Source organism: Gopherus flavomarginatus, chromosome 4 (assembly GCF_025201925.1).
Source record: "Gopherus flavomarginatus isolate rGopFla2 chromosome 4, rGopFla2.mat.asm, whole genome shotgun sequence".
In the NCBI taxonomy this organism is placed as follows: Eukaryota; Metazoa; Chordata; order Testudines; family Testudinidae; genus Gopherus; species Gopherus flavomarginatus.
In genome coordinates this window covers 72,979,985-72,999,916 of record NC_066620.1, presented here as the reverse complement: position 1 = coordinate 72,999,916, position 19,932 = coordinate 72,979,985, and the positions used below count along the sequence as shown (strand labels likewise).

At 43.1% G+C, this 19,932-nt stretch overlaps 1 protein-coding gene across 1 annotated transcript in view; it reads right to left on the bottom strand.

Annotated features, from left to right (window-relative positions):
• The window catches only part of SRD5A2 (steroid 5 alpha-reductase 2), a 60,099-nt gene extending 40,938 nt beyond the window's left edge, over positions 1–19,161 (bottom strand). Inside the window, exon 1 of the mRNA XM_050950459.1 lies at positions 18,878–19,161. Coding sequence (XP_050806416.1) covers positions 18,878–19,161 — 284 coding nt within the window. The remainder of the gene's footprint in view (positions 1–18,877) is intronic.
• Between the last annotated feature and the right edge of the window lie 771 nt (positions 19,162–19,932).

Genomic DNA, 19,932 nt, shown 5'->3' with positions numbered 1-19,932 from the left:
CCACAATTAATAAAGCTCCATTATTATTTTTCCATGATTTTCCATGTCTTATCCACAACTCAGATGCAATCATTTGACAATCATTCTGCTGTTCAAGCAGGGCCTTACTTATAACGCTGCAGTTGTACAGTAACTACTGGTGAGGGCGATGCTTGTGTATGCTGTTCAGGTCTTTAACTGCAAGCAACATAAGTTCTACAGGGAATAGGAATGTTTGGGGCACCATCTGGTGGTGTCTGCCTATAGGATGACAAGTTAACATTTCTAAGATATGATCTAAAAAACATGTCGCTTCCTCCCCCTTCTGGATTGCAAGCCATCCTGCATTTCTATTTCAATGAACACCCCCACCACTGGAACGGTGCAAACTTATGAATTGCCTGTAATAACTTGCTGTTTTAGCGCTCAATCTTGCAAACTCCTATTGAAGTAAGATAGGAATTTGACTAATGATTTTGGTGGGAGCAGGAACATGTCCTTTATTATTTTATTAGCTCCATAGCTAGATCAATTATTCCTAACACAAAGTTTGAATCAACTCTCCTTTCACAGTTACATGGAAACCTCCCTCCTACAGCAGTCCTCAAAATGCATTTGTATAAGCCTCTGGTCATTTTAACTTAATGCATGGGAAGGAAAACAATACTGAAGAAATTATAAAGCAGCTATATAAAACACTGGCACACCTGGAATACTCAGATCATTTCTGGACTGAAAGAAATAGAGGGGGTTCAGAGATGGATGACAAAATGAGCAGAGGCCTGGAGAGACTACCATATGAAAAAAGATTGAAAAGGCTGGGACTGTTTAATTTAGAAAGGAGACTAAGATGAAGGGGTGTAATGAAGGCATTGAAAATAAATGTTACTGAGAAAATACTGGGCACTGCTATTCACCTGCTTTCTTGTAACACAAAAAGGGAATGTTCCATAAATCTGAAGGTAGCAAGCTTAATACGAAGAAGAAAAAACACTTTTTATCACAACATGCAGTTAGCCCATGGAACTCATTTTTACAAGATATCATTGCAGCCATGAGTTTAGCAGGATTGAAAAAAGGATTAGACATTTTTATAAATAACGAGAACATCCAGAATTACATTAATAAAGATGAAGAATATCTAATCATTTGGAATGTACATAAATCCTCACACTTCAGGGGATAAGCCGTCCCTCTAACAGATGGATTTAAGAAGCAACCACTTCTATGGTAATCTCAGTGTTTACTGCACTTTCCTCTGAAACATCTGGTACTAGCTACTGTCAGACACAGAATACTGGACTAGACAAACCTCTAGTCTGATCCAGTTTAGAAACTCCTTTGTTCCAAAAGTCTCACATCTCTCATAACTGCCTTACATACAAATTGAACAGGAGGAGAATGGACAGAGCAGGTACTAATGATCTTACCTTAGCTGCGGGGGAGAGGGAGCCCCAAAATTGCCATGATTTCCCTTGTTATTGTTTATGTGATTATTACAATTTTTATGGAAGCTGTTAGGAAAATAAGGAGGGCAAATAAAGTTTGGCATGAAAAGTTTTGGCAAAACATCTATATAAATGTTATTACCTTTTCTGTATCAATAAAAACAAATACAACAACTGAAAACAATAAGAGAGAAATTCACTCAACAAGATCCAATAATGGATAGTTATTAATCACTATACAAAAGATTACTACAGCTGTGTGGACTCAGTTCCTAGATAGTTATTTTAGATTAGGGGTTGGCAACCTCTGGCCCGCAGCTTGCCAAGGTAAGCACCTGGGGGACCAGGCCAGTTTGTTTACCTACCACGTCTGCAGGTTCAGCTGATCGCGGCTCCCACTGGCCACAGTTCATCGTTTCAGGTCAATGGGGACTGAGTGGTGCAGGCCAAGGGATGTGCTGGTTGTGGCTTTCCACTGCCCCTATTGGCCTGGGGCTGTGGCCAGTGGGAGCAATAATTGGCCAAACCTGCGGACCTGGCAGGTAAACGAACTGGCCCAGCCAGCCGCGTGCCCAGAGGTTGCCGACCCATTTTAGATCCTGGAAATTCATTAGAGTAACACCCAAATTTAAAAATACTTTCCAAAATTGTGGTGTCAGTGATTCCCCCCATCCACTCCTGTGTTTCTCAAACAGTCATTTGAAACTACCGTATATTGTCTTCCAGTGTCTTCCAGCAAGATACCTAGCTGCAATCAATAAGTGTGCTATTAATTCTTTATTGGCTTGCACTGCTGACTCAATGGGAGCTTTGCTACCAACTTCAATGGGTGCAGGATTATGCTCTATAATGCAAATATTGATTATCCAGAGGGAAACCAGCAATAGAATCAGTGGGTTAATCAGTAAACTACGATCGGTAATAAGTCTATCTGAATATTTGTTTCCAAAATTTTACCATGTTAGGGCACAACCACCATATAGGTTTTAAATCCCCTTACCCTTAAGACTCTACTCTCATTATGTTAGATAACTTTTAGTGTCTTATCCCTTGTTCTTAATCTGGAAAAAAGTTTTGGATGAAATCTGATGATAAAAAAACAGTTAGGAACAATGGGACTGAATGCCCATAATTAAAAAAATAAACATATGATATCAGAACAGGCTGTTTAATCTCTTTCTCACCACTCCTTGCCAAACTGGTCAACTGAACTGGGGAGAGAACTTTCTCAAAAGGATTAGGATTTGTGCCTAAGATATTTTTGTCCTTAACAGCCAGAGATAATAAATTGAGGCTATATGAAATTTAAAGGCCCTGGCCCTGCAATGTATAGTAAGCAAGAGGATTGCTACTTCTCTGCAGACCCCCACTGCAGTCAACATGGTTCTGTGTAGCCCTCACACACTGTATGTTGTAGGACTGGATCTTAAGATTTTACAATGGGAATATCATTGACATGCTTCTCAGGAGTACCCAGGGTTGTGAGGCACCTTGTTACACCTGTCCTGAGCATGAGGAAGTCTTGTCTGTGTCTACTTCCTGATTCCACCGGCTACAGGCAACACAAGCACTCCATTCTCAGCCTGTGCAGGCTCCACTGTCCATCTTCAGGTTAGTGATAGATACACTCCAACTCCTGTACCCTCTGAAAGTCCCTCGGGAGTGTCCAGCCCCTGTTCCACTGGACACTTGCTGTAGTCTCAGATTCACTGCTCCCAAAGGAGTAGTACAACCCAGTTTACCAGTTACACCTCAGATCACTGCACCACTTAACACCTAGATATGTTTCTAGTGAAAACAAGCAAAAGTTTAAGTAACAAAGAGGATAGAGTGAAATAATAGCAAGTGGAAGTACTGGAAACAAATATACATATAAAACAAAAACATAACATGCATTCTAAAACCTGGGTTTACTTAACTAGTTACTTTTATGTCTTATAGGGCAAGACCCCCACAATCCTTTCAGCGTATTACAGGCAGGCTTGGCGATGATCTTCTGTGCATAAGACAAGACACGCTGTCAGCTTGCCTCCTCAGTGGAAAAGATTCATGGTGCCCTCCTGCACCCCCAGTTATACCCCCCAATCCATTCTCTGTACTGGTAAGCAAGACATCCCCTGCTGGTTGTTTTTTTTCCCTGAACTGCTTTCTTGTCAATTTCCTGATTAGCATTTGGGTCACTCTGTAGATAGGCCTTTGTTGTGAAGTGGACAATACACATAAGGTTGCCAATTTTGGTTGGATGTATTCCTGGAGGTTTCATCATATGACATAATCTTTAATTAAAGATTGAGCTTACAATCCTGGAGGGTTGGCAATGCTAAATACACAATACACACAAGCAGCCAGAGAAAGATAAGCATCTCCTCCTGCCTACTGGACAGGAGCACCTTTATCACCTTCTGTTGCCCTGCCTTACCTCACATACCTTAAGGACGTCATTTTCATTACTGATGTACAGTTCCTTAAACATTAGCCAAACATACATTTTGCCATGATTATGATTTGCCATTGGCTCTCGGTAGAGCTTTATAACCACTGACAGACCTTGCTGTCAGTGGGCAGGATCACTGGGACCTCTGGAGCTAAATGCATGAGTCTCTACTGCATGAGCTAAAAGCCACATAGCTCTTAGCTAAGACTGTAGCAGACTCATTAATCTCTAAGTGGTCTCGGTGCCACTAGATCGGACAGAGCACCACACCCAGGAGGCGTGTTTGTTACAACTTCACATGCCACCTTTTAGTGACTTCTGTATATACTTGACATGGGGATTCCCATAAACTCTAAGCGCTCCTTGTGCCCTCTGCCAGCTGTGACCAAGATGTTTGGAAGGCCAACCCCCCTTTAATATTTGCTACATCCTCCTCTTTTGCAAGTACAATATTACTTTCACTTGCAGGAGGATGGGCTCTCTCTCTTTTCTATCTTTAGCTTTGTGATATTTATCATGAAACTGGCTTCATTACTGGAGGCATTTACATCTATGATGCACATTACAGATGACACTGGTAGCACCACTTACTTCTAAGGCTGCCTGACACTTCCCATAAATCAACCCTATTTTCAGTTGTTTACAACTTTGCCAAACTTTAACCATTGAAAAAAATTAAACCAAATTGGTCCAAGAACAAGGCTAGGGAAAAATGTTTTGCCCATGAGACCTTTTCTCTGAGAAGCTCTAGGGCACCCCATGCTTTTGGATTGGAGATTCAGAATTTGGCACGTGCTTTTGGTGTTTCTATGAAAATCCACCCAAATTTGGTCAAGTTATAAGCCAGGGGGAGGGGTGGGGGAGAAGAAATCACAGTTCACACATGCTCAGTAGACAGCTTTGGAGCTAAATTCCCTGAAGATTCCATCCATACTGAGCATGATGCAGCCAGAGCTAAGCAGGATTTTTCCTGCAATTGCAGATCTGGCATGCTGTGGGCTGGATCAATGTTGTGCAGTGGAGAGCAAGGAGACTGTGCCTCCTATGCTCTCAATGTCCCCTGTCTGGGCCCAGGCAACATGGAGGAGGAAGCTGCCAGATTCAAATGAATAAGAGACAAGAGATGGACCTGGGGCAAGAAGCAGATTGATACACAAACCGGGGGGGAGGGAAAGAGGGGAGGGACAAAGAATCTGGGACAAGCATGTGTGGAAGAAGGGGACAAACACTGAGACTGGACAAGGAGCCCAAGGAGGGAGACTAGGACTGCCAGCCAGTGAGAATGGGGCATATGGACATTGGAGGCCAGGGTGGCAAAGAGAGATCAATTGAGGACCCAGGAGGCGAGCGCTGGAAGAAAACTGGAAAACAGAGAATGGAGTTGTCATAAACAGATAGCTAAGGGTTAATGTCTCTTTCACCTGAAGCACCTGACCAGAGGACCAATCAGAAAACCGGATTTTTTCAACTCTGGGTGGAGGAAAGTTTGTGTCTGAGTCTTTTGTCTGTCTGCCTGCTTTCTCTGAGCTTTGGAGAAGCAGTTTCTACTTTCTAGTCTTCTGTTTCTAAGTGTAAGGACAAAGAGATCAGATAGTAAGTTATATGGTTTCTTTTCTTTGGTATTTGCATGAATATAAGTGCTGGAGGGCTTTGATTTGTATTCTTTTTGAATAAGGCTGTTTATTCAATATTCTTTTAAGCAATTTACCCTGTATTGTATCATCTTAATACAGAGAGACTATTTGTATGTATTTTTCTTTCTTTTTATATAAAGCTTTCTTTTGTGTGCTGCCTCTTGGGCTGCCTGTTCTCTTTGGAAGGCTGCCTCTCTGATCTGTTCTTCTCTTTCTTTCATCTCCATCTCTTTTTGTTTTATTTTCAGTTGTCGCCTGTGTTCAGCTTCTCTGAATTGTTCTTCGGCCTCAATTTTTGCCTTAGAAGTCATGGTTCCTGTTTTCTTGGGTTGGGGTGCCCTCCGGTGTTTATTTTCTGAACTGCAGGTTCTCTGTTGCCTCCTGGAGTCTGCCTAGCAACAGTGCCTTTTTTCCCTTTCTCTCTCTAGCTAATGTTCAATGAAGGGAAACCAGAAAAACCACTTTATTTGCATGCATATAAGTGCTGGTACTTGCCTCCTAATGGGAGGGCTATTGCATGACAAAAGACCCTTAACAGTCTGGTAATGGCTTCTCGCTTAACATGCAAGCCACAAACTGCCAGAGAGAGCAGAAAAAAAAAATTCTCTTTGGTTCCCTTTTAAAACCAAACTGTTTCTCTCTGCTAAAAAGCCCTTAGCAGAGAAAAGAAAAATAATCCTTTTTCCCTTCCCCCCTCCAGGTGCTCCTGGAGAGATACACAGACACAAGCTCTGTGAAACTACACAGAGTGACTTCCCCTCTCTGTTTCCAGTCCTGGAAACCAAAAGTACTTTCCTATTCCCCCAGAGGGAATGCAAAATCAGGCTAGCAATCCAACACACAGATCTCCCCTTGATTTCTTCCTCCCACCAATTCCCTGGTGAGTACAGACTCAATTTCCCTGAAGTAAAGAAAAACTCCAACAGGTCTTAAAAGAAAGCTATCTGTTTATGACAGGAGTCCAGAGGGGCGTCACTAGAACTTGCTGGGCCAGGAAACTGAGAGGAGATACCTGAGGAGTGAAGACTAGGTGAGGAGATTTGAATGAAAAGCCAGGGAAAACAGAACTGACAGAGACAGGTTGGAAGAGATGAAGCAGATGGAGTCAAACTTTGAAGGAATGGGCAGAGGAATCTGTCCCCCTTGAGCACTGTCCCCTTCAGAGCCTGGACTGGATCCCAAGGTTCAAATCTCATCATTCCTCTGCGGTTAGCAAATATCTGTGGAAAAAAGTATATGACCATGTAATGGAAAACTATAATACATATTTTTATTACTTGTGTAGATTGCACTCACTACAGACACACTCAGATATGGCACAGCAGCTTTTTTCAGTCTGGTGGCCCTGCTGAGGGTTGCTTCGGTCCAGCAGTGGTCTGCCTCCTCTCATGACTCAGACTGTCTCCAACTGGGTCACATTTTAGTTCCACCCCATCTTCCCCAGTGGCCAGTAGGGGAACCCAAGTTCTCCCATTACAATTAGTTTTACAGTTCAGGGACCCTATAACCAGCAGCCAATGTCTGCTCTATCAGACTCCTTGATACTGCCTTCAAGGACTTCTTCCGACTATAGCTTTTCTACAGGCCTTCTCTCCACAACCTCCCTAGATGCATCCTTCGTCCAGAGCTAGGACTCACAGAGCTGTCCGATGGAATCCCTCAACAAGAATCCCAAATGAAAAGTACAAAATTAAATAAACTTTGGACCGCCTCAGGTTTCCTCCTTGCTCAGCTAAAGCATAGCATGTTTCCCACAGATCCACCCACTCTCTACTATCGTAAAAGAGACTGCAGACTTCTTCACTCTCTCCCTGCAGCCCCTCAAATATCAGTCCAGATTCCCTTTAGGCTATATGATCATTTCCTCTTGGGCTTCACTACCTCCAGGTTCAACACACTTCTGCCCCAGGCTTCCTGTTAGCTCAGGATCCTCTGGTTCTAGTTCCACATCTGCCTCCCAGGCTTCTCTCTGCTTTTAGCTAAGAGCAGACACACCTGACTACCTGTCTCCTCCCTAGCCTTTTCCCTACTACTCCTTTATAAAGACCCAGAACCATCCCAGATGGGTTTGATCTTCAGTTATGTCTAATACCGCTCCACCTGGTAGCCTAATTGAGCTCAGGCTCCTGTTAACCACGGTTGACCAGTGGGGACTTACATACCCCATCACAATTTGTAAACAGTATGGTCTTTTCAAAGTGGTAGTCAAAATTATTTTGAAGGTGTCTTGGTTTTGAATACACTGATATATGCCTGGACATATTCTTCCATCATGAGTAACCTATTTGATTATGGCCCAATCCTACATATGAAGTTAATGCTAAAAATAGCACTGATCTCACATAGATCTGGCTTAGGCCTGTAGAGATCTCCATTTTTATACAGCCACCATCTTCTGATACTCATCAATTCATAAATGGCGGTGGGGGAGTTAGGTGGGAGGAAGGAAGGTTCCTTGTTTTGTGAGGGGAGAGAAATGCTGCCTTCTCATCTCCAGTAACCTTTGTTGTTGTGGAGAGTTAGACAGAGTTTTCCTCTAATCTCTCTTTTACATGCTCACAGTCTTCCAGCTTTTTGCAAATAAAAGGAGTGTGTTTTTTGATCTTCCCTCAAACTTGCAGAGCTTTACTGGGTATGTCTTCACTCCAGGGTTAACACGGGGGATTGGAACACAAGCCTGAGCACTAGCCCAGGTGTGCACAGCCACACTGCAAAGCCATAGCTGAGTTTCTGGAGCCTCATTGGTGTTACACTCACCCATGTGTGTTGCTTGTTCTGGGGGCACAGCTGTAGTAAACTCAGCTGATCTATGATTGTTTCCCAGTGAACTGTGGAAGAACTTTTCTGTTCTTCTGGCACATGAGGGGAGGAGGGGAAAAATTGTGGGATGACATTAGAAGACTATCAGTATTCAAATTGTTTAGCCCACGTGCCCATCACAAAATGGGGGGGAGGATAGAGGGAGGGGTTACCAGCCTGTATGAAAGCCCCACTCAGGCTTTAGCTTATACTCCAGGATCGCCCAGCAACCCTGGGTTGAAAGCGCCACAAAGCTAAAGGTCAGAGATTTTTGTATGTGGATGGGAAAAGAGTTAGAGGCCTTTACCCAAGAGCCCAAGTTACTTCTGCAGTGAAGACATACCCACTGATATCACAATGCTTCATGCCTGCCCTTGCTACCTCCTCTTTGCTGTATCTGAAGTGCAGCCACGCTCGCTAGCCAGCTATTACGAGATCATTGCTTTATGTAAATAGCAGTACTTCAAAGGCATGGTCAGCCCGGAGACATAAGTGTATATTTCAACAATATATCCCACATTATTCTTCTCCAAAAATAGCCATATGATATTTATGGAGACAGATCACTTTGTTCCTATTGCTAAAAATGTGTGTCTAACAAAAACATGAAAAACGTGTCTCAGTAACTTAGCGAGGCACAGCGCTATGAACTTCAAAAAACTAGTTGCTCCATTGGAGCAGAGAGTTTAAAGAGTTCATGAAGGATCAAAGTGAGAACAGAACAAAAGCACCCTCCTCTACATTAAAAATGGTACAAATTCCAAGGACAAGCAGATATTTATTCTGAAAATTCCGTTTATCAGAGAAAGCGCAATTACTTTCAATAAGTGACCCACATGAGGCCATGTAATTGCACAAGGAGAGCAAAGATATTAAACTCTCCTGCACAATGTCAAACCTTAGTCAGATTGTACCCATGTTGGCTTACGCTATACCTTACAAATATTGAGAAAGTTCCTGGAGGGAGTGGGTTGAGGTGGAACTGTGCTTCACAGGAGATCTGATAGTCCTTAAAATCCCCTGGTCTTGCCTCCTCCACTCTGTCCTACTTTTCATCTCTTATGGTCTCCTTCATCCCTAACCTCTCACTCTTGCTCCTGTTGTGCTTTGCTCTTCATTAATTGCCCTTTCCTTTGCCCGCGTTTCTTTGCCTCTTCCTCTTCTTAGTCCTCCTTACCTCACAGTTCTTCATTATGGTTCTTTCCATCTTAACATCGGTCTCTCTTCCTTCTCTAGTGGATCATTTCATTTTGAGCCTCATCTCTTCCCTGTTTGGTTTGGTGCATGCACACAGATGCTGCCTATTCATACAGATCCCACAACACTGGGACTGCTCCTCTGCTGCCTATAATCAGGGCCCTGCATACTTTGAAGAAGGCTTGATCTACATTTTGCAGCAACATTCCTGAGATTTGGTGGAACTTTGATACAGCTGACTGGAAATTCTGCAACAGATTTATTTAACTTTTTAAAATTCTGATTGTTTTTACAGAACCATCGTGCTATTGTGCTTATCACACAGTCCCAAACTGCTTCCCATTTTTTTTTGGGGGGGGGGGGAATACTTTACTGGTGGTATTATTCATTTTCATGTATAATTAATAAAAACAATCAGGGGAAAAGTTAACAATGCTGCCATTCAAAAATTGGCCTCTCCAACTTCATTTGAGGGGTCCTTCTCCTTTAATAATTCCAGCACCTGTTCAAAAATGGGTGAATAAAGTTAGGCTCCTAAATATTTAGATGCAAAAATTAAGTTAGGTTTCTAAATCCTTATTAACCCTTTTTTATGTCTTTGCTAAATCATCTGACGTACATTTGAAAGGCAGTAGTCCAACTGCACTGAAATGCAGGTGGGGTTACATAGGTGTAAAGGAGAGTATAATTTGAAATAATGAGTTTAGATGTCAAGTGTGTACTTCCATTAAAAATATAATAGATTTAAAAACTAATCTATTTTCTAAAGAAGGTAAAGAGGGCTGCCTTGGGCTGATTTCTAACAGCTCATATTAACCTTCCTTTGCCCCCAAAAAGTGTGTCTATATATAACTTTACATAAAAAACATGTTAACATTAAGGTTGTAAAGTCAAGCACAAAAGTTAGAAAAAAACTGATGAGTCTACCTCTTCCAGGGTTAGGATTGTTAATCCTCTAGGATTGTCCTGGAGTCTCCAAGAATTAAAGATTAATCTTTAATTAAAGATTATGTCACATGATGAAATCTCCAGGAACACATCCAACCAAAACTGGCAACTCTATCTGGGGTATCAAAGTTCAGCAAGTCTTCTGCCTTTCTCCTGAGCTTCTCTGTAGCCTTCCTGGGTTTGTTTTAGGCTCCATGATCTCAGCAACCACCTTTCAACAGCAGCAGTCACACCCACTAGGCAACCTTCAGCATCTAGTCTTTCTTTGGCCTCTTCAGCAGCAGCACTCCTTCCTGCTACAGCCCTCTTTTCAGCAGTGGAGTAAAAACTCAGCAGCCACAGCCAGCAATCTTTGCATGCTTTATTTTAGAACTGAGAATAGAATCCAGATGTAGTGGTCTACAGTTCTATGTTTTAACCATAAGAGACTCCTTCCCCCAATAATCTCAACTACACTGGTTTAAGTTTTGAGTAACTCCTTTTGGAGTCACTGGTGTAACTCCAGAATTAATCCAGTGTAGCTGAGGTCAGAATCTGGTACAATGCAATTAGGAAAGGGTGAATTTTGCCCAAATTGTCCACCTTGCAGATATGATTTAAGAAAAAGAAATTAACTGTGCCACTTCAGCCTGAAGTCAACAAAAACATGTCCAGCCCCCTGAAGTTGTTTGGCTGTAAAATTAATTGGTTTAGAATACTAATACCTTTTAAAAAACAGCATAATTTTGAGTTTTGATGATTTAAGTTAAAATACACAAAATATTGCAACTTGAGCCTCATGATTTGTAAATGAGCCCTGAGCCCAATCCTAGGCAAAAGTGCCAAGCTCTTGTGATCTAAGCAGCCATGGAAAAATCTGCAAATCCTTGAGGGGGCTGAGAGTATTTCCTCTTTAAGGTGGTGTCAGCAGTGATGGACGCTATCTTGTACATAGTCCTAGTTTGAGCGGCCTGAGTCAGCCCTTGACCTAGACATTAGAATATAATTTTTCTCACTGAAACAAATTTCCTACTGTGACAAGTGGGGTCTAGCCACCTCAAGAGGAAAACAGAAGGTTTAAACTCCCCCAAATGAGCAACTGAACCAACGGATTGCACACTGTATCATTGTATTATAAGTGTATTGAGTAAGGTCTTTTCTGAAAGCTAGTAATGTTCTGAACTTGATTGTCATTATGAATCTGTGCATTTGTGTATATAGAAAACTGTATTCATAACCTGTACTATAACTTCAGCTACATCTCATAGAAGGGAGGGGCATCCCCCCAAGCCAGATGTTTACACAAAACCAGCTCCAAGTAACCATCCATTGTCCAGCCCAGGAAAAGACAATGATGGAGTATTAGAGTTAATGGAAAAAAATTGTTACATCCCAGCTACCAAGTCAAGAGGGAATTTTCCCCATTCTGAATAACCATGAGTTACTGGGGGGGAGGGGAGGGGGAGGAGCCTTTTTAAAAGAAGGTTTGAAATTGAAGTTTTCATCCAGAAACTGAGGGACAGCCTCTAAGCAGGAAGCGGTCATAGAAATGCTGAATTCCCACCCCCACAGGTAAGAGGTATGCTGGGAAACTGTTCAAAGGAATTAGGTAACTTGCATTAGAAAAAGGACTTTATCTAATATGGAAGTATAAAGCCTGAAGTTCTGTCTTTGTTTATTTTCTATGTAACTAGTATATGTTTGCTCTCCCTTACTATTTCATCTTTGAATCTGTGGTTTTTCTATTAAATAAACCTTTTGTTTATTTTCATCCCAAGATAGTGTCTGGTGTGCAAGGGCTATGTTAAGGGCTATCAAGTCCCCACTCAGTCTTCTTTCTCCAGATTAAACATGCCCAGTTTTTTTTAAACTTTCTTCATTTGTCAGGTTTTCTAAGCCCTTTATGATTTTTGTAGCTATCTTCTAGACACTCTTCAGTTTCTCCACATCCTTCCTAAAGTATGGCACCCAGAATTGGACAATACTCCAGTTGAGGCCTCACTAGTGCCATGTAGAGAGGGATAATTACCTCCTGTGTCTTACACACAATACTCCTTTTTCGTCACAGCATCACAATGTTGGCTCATATATGATTTGTGATCCACTATAACTAGGGTGACCAGATAGCAAATGTGCAAAATCAGGACAGGGGATGGAGGGGGCGATAGGAGTTTATATCAGAAAAAGCGCCAAACATCAGGAATGTCCCTATAAAATCAGGACATCTGGTCACCCTAACTATAATCCCCGATCCTTTTCTGAAATATTGTGTAGCCAGCTATAGCCCACTTTGTAGCTGTCTATTTGACTTTTCCTTCTTGAAAGTATTTCTTTGAACTGGTCTTTACTGAATGACATTTTGTTAATTTCAGACCAATTCTCCTACTTGTCAAGGTCATTTTGAATTCTAACCCTGTCATCCAAAATCTTTGCAATCCCTCCAAGCTTGGCATCATCCACAAATTTTACAAGCATAGTCTCCGCTCCATTATCCAAGTCATTAATGAAGTGGACAAGCAACTGAACATGAGTTCCCAGTGCAATGATGTGGTAAAAACAGCAAATGTAATCCCTGGATATAGGAGTAGGAAACTGATTTTACGTCTGTTTATGGTATTGTGAGACTCGTATTAGAATGCTGCACCCAATTCTGGTGTCCACATTTTTAAAAGGATGTTGAAAAACCTGGAAAAAAGCGCAGAAAAGAGCCAAAAAAACCATTCAAGGCTGGAGAAAATGCCATACAGTGAGAGATTTAAAAAGATCGATTAGTTTATCAAAAAGAAGACTGAGACATGTCTAGATTACATGGGTAATAAAGGGCTTTTTAATCTGAGAAATGCAGAACAAGAACCAATGACTGGAAGTTAAAGGCAAACAAAATCAAATTAGAAGTTTATGTTCAAACTTTTAAAAGTGAGGGCGATCAACCAATGAATAAACTACCAAGGGAAGTGGTTGATTCATCATCTCTTGATGTCTTCAAATCAAGAGTGGTGCCATTCTAGAAGATACATGTTAGCCAAACACAGATTATTGGTATTGCCATATAGAGCAATGATATGATTTTTGAAGAAATTCGGATCCTCTTTCTAGATACATTTGGATAAAAAATGTTGAGATGGCTCAAAGAATGCCAAACCTCCAGTCTACCTAACTCCTCCTCTTTCTTTCCCCTCCCCTATCTCCTCTTTGTTTCTTCTCCCTATTCATATATGTCTTCTGTAGGATTACTGTTAGCCCTCCTTAACATGTTATGTCTATGTAGTGTTGTCAGGTTTTGTATTGTCTGGTCTTGCAACTTTAACGAGTTACAAAACTGCATAATTGCTTACTTATTCTGTAGATCCAGTGAAGCACGTGATTTGGTATAATGACTGGGCTGCGGCTGCCTCGCCTACTGGTTGGAACAGAGGCAGTCAGGCCTAGTGGCCAAGTCAGGAGCTGAGTTATCAAGTCTGGAGAGCAAGCCAGAGCTGATGGCCAGAGACCAAGCGTCAGCTGTCAGAGCAGTAGCCAGAAACTGAATGCCAAGTCTGGGGAACAAGCCAGAGCTGAGAGCCAGGGGTTGGAGCCAGACTATCAGCCATAGTGAGGACAGGAGCAAGGGCCAGGAACAGGAAACCAGAAGTGGAACCAAGGTCAGGGAGCAGGATACAGAAGCAGGTGCCAGAGCAAGGGCGAGGAACATTAAGGGAGCTGAGAGCAGGAATAGAAATACAGCTGTGGGCATGGAATGCTGTTGAGCAACCAGAAACCCAGGCCTGCTGCAGTGTTTAAGACTAGCTGAAGACTCCATCAGTCACAATCAGGAGGTCTAGTTCATTATCTGAGTCAGCTGAGAGCAATGAGCTGGGTCTGGGTTCAGCTGTGGGTCCCAAACCTGATATCTGAAAAAAATATCAAATTGTAAGTTATTTACCTTCTTGTATTTTTCATTGCCCCCTTCTTTATGAAAATCAATAAAAAAAAGATTAAAAAAAAGAATAGTTACCAGGTGTGACAAGTTGGATCACAGAAATCCCTTGGGACTGCCACTTAATGAGCTGAGACTACCTCTAAGCCTGTTTTCCATGGCAGCTTGGGACTTCAGTGCCCTGCCTGGTTGTGCCAAACATGCTAGCCTGCTACAAACCCAGACTCAGATCTGAACCATGTCCCCCAAAAGCTGCAGGCTTAACTGAAAACAGCTTAAGAAGTGCTCCTGTCTCCAGCACTCTGATACCCAACTCCCAATAGGGTCCAACTCCCAATAGGGTCCAAATCACAAATAAATCCATTTCATCCTGTATAAAGCTTATACAAGGTAAACTCATAAATTGTTCACCCTCTATAACACTGATAAGAGAGATATTCACAGCTGTTTGCCCCCCCCGTATTAATACATTCTCTTGGTTAATTAATAAGTAAAAAGTGATTTTATTAAATACAAAAAGTAGGATTTAAGTGGTTCCAAGTAATAACAGACAGAACAAAGTGAATTACCAAGCAAAATAAAATAAAACATGCAATTCTAAGCCTAATACAGTAAGAAAGTGATTACAGATGAAATCACACCCTTTTACAGACTAACCTCCTTCTAGTCTGGGTCCAGCAATCACTCACACCCCCATGGTTACTGTTCTTTGTTCCAATTTCCTTTGGGTATCCTTTGCGGGTGAAGAGGCTACCTTTTGAGCCAGCTGAAGACAAAACGGAGGAGTTCACAGGGGCTTAAATATACTCTCTCTTGTGGGTGGAAACCCCTTCCCCTCTCCTATGCAGAATCCAGCTCCAAGACGGAGTTTTGGAGTCACATGGGCAAGTCACATGTCTATGTATGACTTAGAACTTTATAGGCTGAGCTATAGTCCCAGGAAAGCTCAGATGTAGATTGGCATCTCTCAAAGCTCATTGTTAGCTTAAGTGTTTCTTGATTGGGCACTTATTGAGAATAGACTTCTCAAGAAGCTGATCAACTGCTTCACTAAGGCCATGGCTACACTGGCGCTTTACAGCGCTGCAACTTTCGCGCTCGGGGTGTGAAAAAAACACCCCCCTGAGCACTGCAAGATACAGTGCTGTAAAGCCTCAGTGTAAACAGTGCCGCAGCGCTGGGAGCGCGGCTCCCAGTGCTGCAAGCTACACCCGTAGAGGATGTGGAGTACGTGCAGCGCTGAGAGAGCTCTCTCCCAGTGCTGGTGCTGCGACCACACTCGCACTTCAAAGCGCTGCTGCGGCAGTGCTTTGAAATTTCAAGTGAAGCCATACCCTGAGGCTACTTAAAATCAAACAAGTACATAGCCAATATTCATAACTTTGAATACAAAAATGATACATGTATGTAAATAGGATGACTATATCCAGTAGATCATAACCTTTACAGAGATGTGTTACATGGCATATCTAGCATAAAACATATTCCAGTTATGTCATATTTACATTCATAAGCATATTTCTATAAAGCATTATGGGGTACAATGTCACGCCAAACTCAATCCAGGAGAAACTGGGTGAAATTCTATGGTAATATACAGGTCAGATGCAGATTAATGACCTAATGGTCTCCTCTGGCCAGAAAATGTCTGAATCTATTAAACTCTTTTACTAGCCCCTCTGCACCCAAACCTTTATCAGTTTCCCCCTCCATGTGGATGTTTGGAGCAGTCAATGGCAGTGTCAGGATTACAGATCATAAATACCTCCTTAGGGAGAGGCAGATAGCACTAAATTATGCAGCAATTCTATGCAGAAATTCATGAAGGAAATTCCCTTTATGCAAAACAGGGCCTTTTAATACAAATCGTCAGGAATGCTCAAATATAGGTGTAACCAGTGATCAACACTAACAACAACAATTACTCAATTAATTAAAATATTTTTATCATAATAAATAGCAACATTTTACTTCTTTTACAATTTCAGAGTCAAAGTGAACAAGGGCAATTGGATTACCTCAACTAAGTACGAATCATTTCATTAATGGTTCACCATTCAGCTTATCATTACACTCACAATTAAGTCTGATCACAGAAAGACTCAAGCATTTGACTTTCTGCTATTTCCATCAGATATTTCTGTGCATGATAGCAAGCTAAAAGAAAACAAGATGTATTTCGTGGATGCATCTCAAAGTAGTGGCCTGCATATTTTCAAATACCATTCACTGACTATGCAGACAAAAATGAAATGTTCCTACCCCAGAAAAATACTTCATCAGCCCTTTCTATAGCTCTTTTCCATGTAACTTAAAAAAATTACTATTTAAAATATTTTTTCCCAAATATTGATTAGTTCAATAAGAGTCATCAAAATTATTTGTATTAACAGTAGAATTTATTAAAGACAAGGTGTTGTCATTATAGGTACAAAGTTGTTGGGATAACATAACACTGGGAACCGTTTTGTATGTATCCATAAACTTGGTAAAACTGAGGACTTCATGATGGAATTTTGGAATCAAAAAGGAATTAAGGTGGAGATATTTCAGCCACACACAAAGAGTTCTCCAGATTCCATTAAACTGTACCAAGCCACATTACTATTATATGAGATTCACAGCAACACTACAGACGCTAGCTCCTTCAAAGAAAGATATTGGATAGTATTCCTTTACGTAGTTTTTGAGTGCTATAGTGGTGCTCACTGTTTTCATTGTTTTAGAAGCCACCAGAAACCACTCAGAGCAGAACTGTGCATTAAGTGAGGTCTTGTAAATTTGCATACAGCTAATAATCAAGATTATTTGAGAGTAGCGTCTTCATATTATTTTTGTTTTGTAACAAGGAAAAGACAACACTAAACATAAATGTTTTCTATATCTATAGCAAACAATTTTTGGTAACTGTAGCCATTTTTCCTGTTTTTAATTAATCTAACAACAAAATAAAGTTCCTATAGACTTCTTCATTTGTAACTATCGCATAATTTGTTAAAACATTACAGATGGATTTGCAACAACTTGGCTAAATACTTTTGTTGATTTTTACATGCATATTGTATGTTTACTAACAAAGAAAGCACATATTTAAAATTGGGGTAATAAATTTGCCAGACCAGAAATATCTTTATCTGGCATAATGAAAGAACAGTCACAGGGACGAGTCACTTGGGATGACCCAATACCTATTTTATCAAGTACAGCAAGTCAAACCCCAGCTCCTATTCAGACTCCATGTACAAAATGAAATTGGGGGGGAAGGTCAGGGGGAATCACATCTCACACCATAGTGCTCAAGAACAAACCTGTGGGTCAGGGAATGACATGTTCCAGCTGCTTCAGAACAGTTTGACAGTTGTGTGGATTGACTGAAGACACAATTTGTCAGTCAAAACCCAGCTCCCTATTCAAGACCTGCACATTATGGAAGAGGGGTGAGGCGTGACATGGGGCAGCATATTGCACAAAAACAAAGCTTCAGGTCAGAGAGTGGCATGTGCCAGCTCCTTCAGAACCGTAGGACGGTCACAGGGATGTGTCATTTGAGCTGACCGAGACATTTTTGTCACATGTAGCCAGGCAAAATGCAGCTCCTTATTAATATACCATTTATAACATGGAAGCGCGGTCAGGCCCAGACATGCCAAACTCGTGGAAAAAAAAGCACAGAAATTGGGCATGTTTTTGGTTTAATTGGCTTGTGAGTTGCTTGTTCGCTATTTTTTGCCTTGTATCTTGTTGCTTGTTTGGCTTGTTGCTTGTAGCTTCTTGTTTTTGATCGGCTCCCAGCAACCAGGGGTAAGGGGGGAGGGGACAGAGTCGGGGTGCACAGGGGGTCCACCACAGTCCCAGACTGCATGCTAGGGGGTCTAGTCGCATAGAGAGTTGGGGTTCTTAGAGACTGGCTTGTTTTGAAACGGGATTTGCTTGATTTTTGGCTTATTGTGATAGGGTGCTTATAGGGACAGTCCCGATTTTTGGGTCTTTTTCTGATATAGTCTCCTATTACTCCCTACCCCCCTCCTGATTTTTCACACTTGCTGTCTAGTCACCCTAGGTGGGGACCTCACATCTTACGTTACCCATTACACAGGACCAAAGGGAGTGGAACCTCAGAACACCTTCAGAACAATCTGCGGGGGGCTCGGGAACCTGAGCCTCATTTTGTCACAGCCAGCCGGACATGACCCAGCCTCTGGATTATTTAAATCAGTCCATGATCACTGAGCCACGGACAGACGATTTAGAAATTAAAAGCTGTGACCACATTCCATGGTCGGCATTTCTCAAAGCGGGACGTGGCCACTTGAAATAAGTTTGGCCTTTGAATAAGGTAGCACGGAACAAGGGACCAGGAGTAAAGAACCGACTCCAGCCTCTTCACCCGAGCCCCGTCGTTCAGTGAACAGGGCTAGGAGCGTCACCTCGCCGGTCGCAGGAGGGAGCCAAGGTAGAAAGCCGGCACCCAGCCCCTTCCACTGGGGTCGGCGCCACCCTCTCTGCACCGCCCGCTCCCCGCGAGAGCCCGCGCTCGCGTTACCTGTGGAAGTAGTGCCCGCAGAACATGCCGCAGAGCAGCCGGCAGCCCAGGGGCTCCAGGCGGGGCGGGCTGCGCAGCGCCAGCAGCAGCGCGGGCACCAAGAAGGCGGGGAGCTCCTGCAGGAACCAGGCGCAGCGGGCAGGCAGCCTGGCCCAGGGCTTGCCCGGCTTCTCCTGGTGCTTCCCGTACCTGGCCGGGGCGCGGAGGTTGAGGCAGAGCAGCAGGAAGCCCAGGGCGCCCAGGAGGGAGCTGAGGGCGAGCACCAGGCTCGGGGAGCACTGCATGCTAGGGACGGGGACAGGACAGCCCAAGCCACCGCCAGCCCCTGCATTAATAGAGCAGCGGTCACCCCGCCCAGCCCAGCTGCTTCCACTTGGGCTGACTGGACTGCGGAGCCCCTCCTAGAGGGAGGGGGAGTTGGGGCAGGGAGGGGCGGCCCTGCTAGACTGGCCCCTCACCCAGGCCGTCCCTAGCTACTCTGGGGCCCCCCGCGGGTGGTGAGGCCCCAGTACCCCGCGGGGGGGGCGAGCTTGGGGGACAGTGGGGAACCAGCCCCCCCAGCAATCACCATCGGCACATCTGGGGCCGGGTCTGCACTTCCCGCCTCCGGGCGTGCAGGCTCGGCCAGGCTGGCTGCTGCAGAGCTCGGGGCTGGGCGGAGCAGAGGTGGGGCCCATGGGGAAGACCCGGGGCAGGGGCTGGAGCAGCAGGCTCTGCCCTTACCTGCATCCGAGCATCTGCTCCCTCTCTGGGCCGCTGGATAGGGCTTGCTGCGCAGCCCATTGAAGTCACTGGGAAGATTCCCATTGATTTCAGTGGCCTTTGGATCAGGCTCCCTATATCAGCATCTTTTCTTTCCACTAGACAATCTTTGGACCAAAACCCTGGGTACCGCTGGAGATGGGAAAGTATATAAAGGGGTCAGAAGCTCAGTAGGGATATTTAGCGCTGTGCTTCATGCCAGGGTTAATACTAAAATGTCTGTTAGGGTACGTCTACACTACGGGATAATTCCGATTTTACATAAACCGGTTTTATAAAACAGATTGTATAAA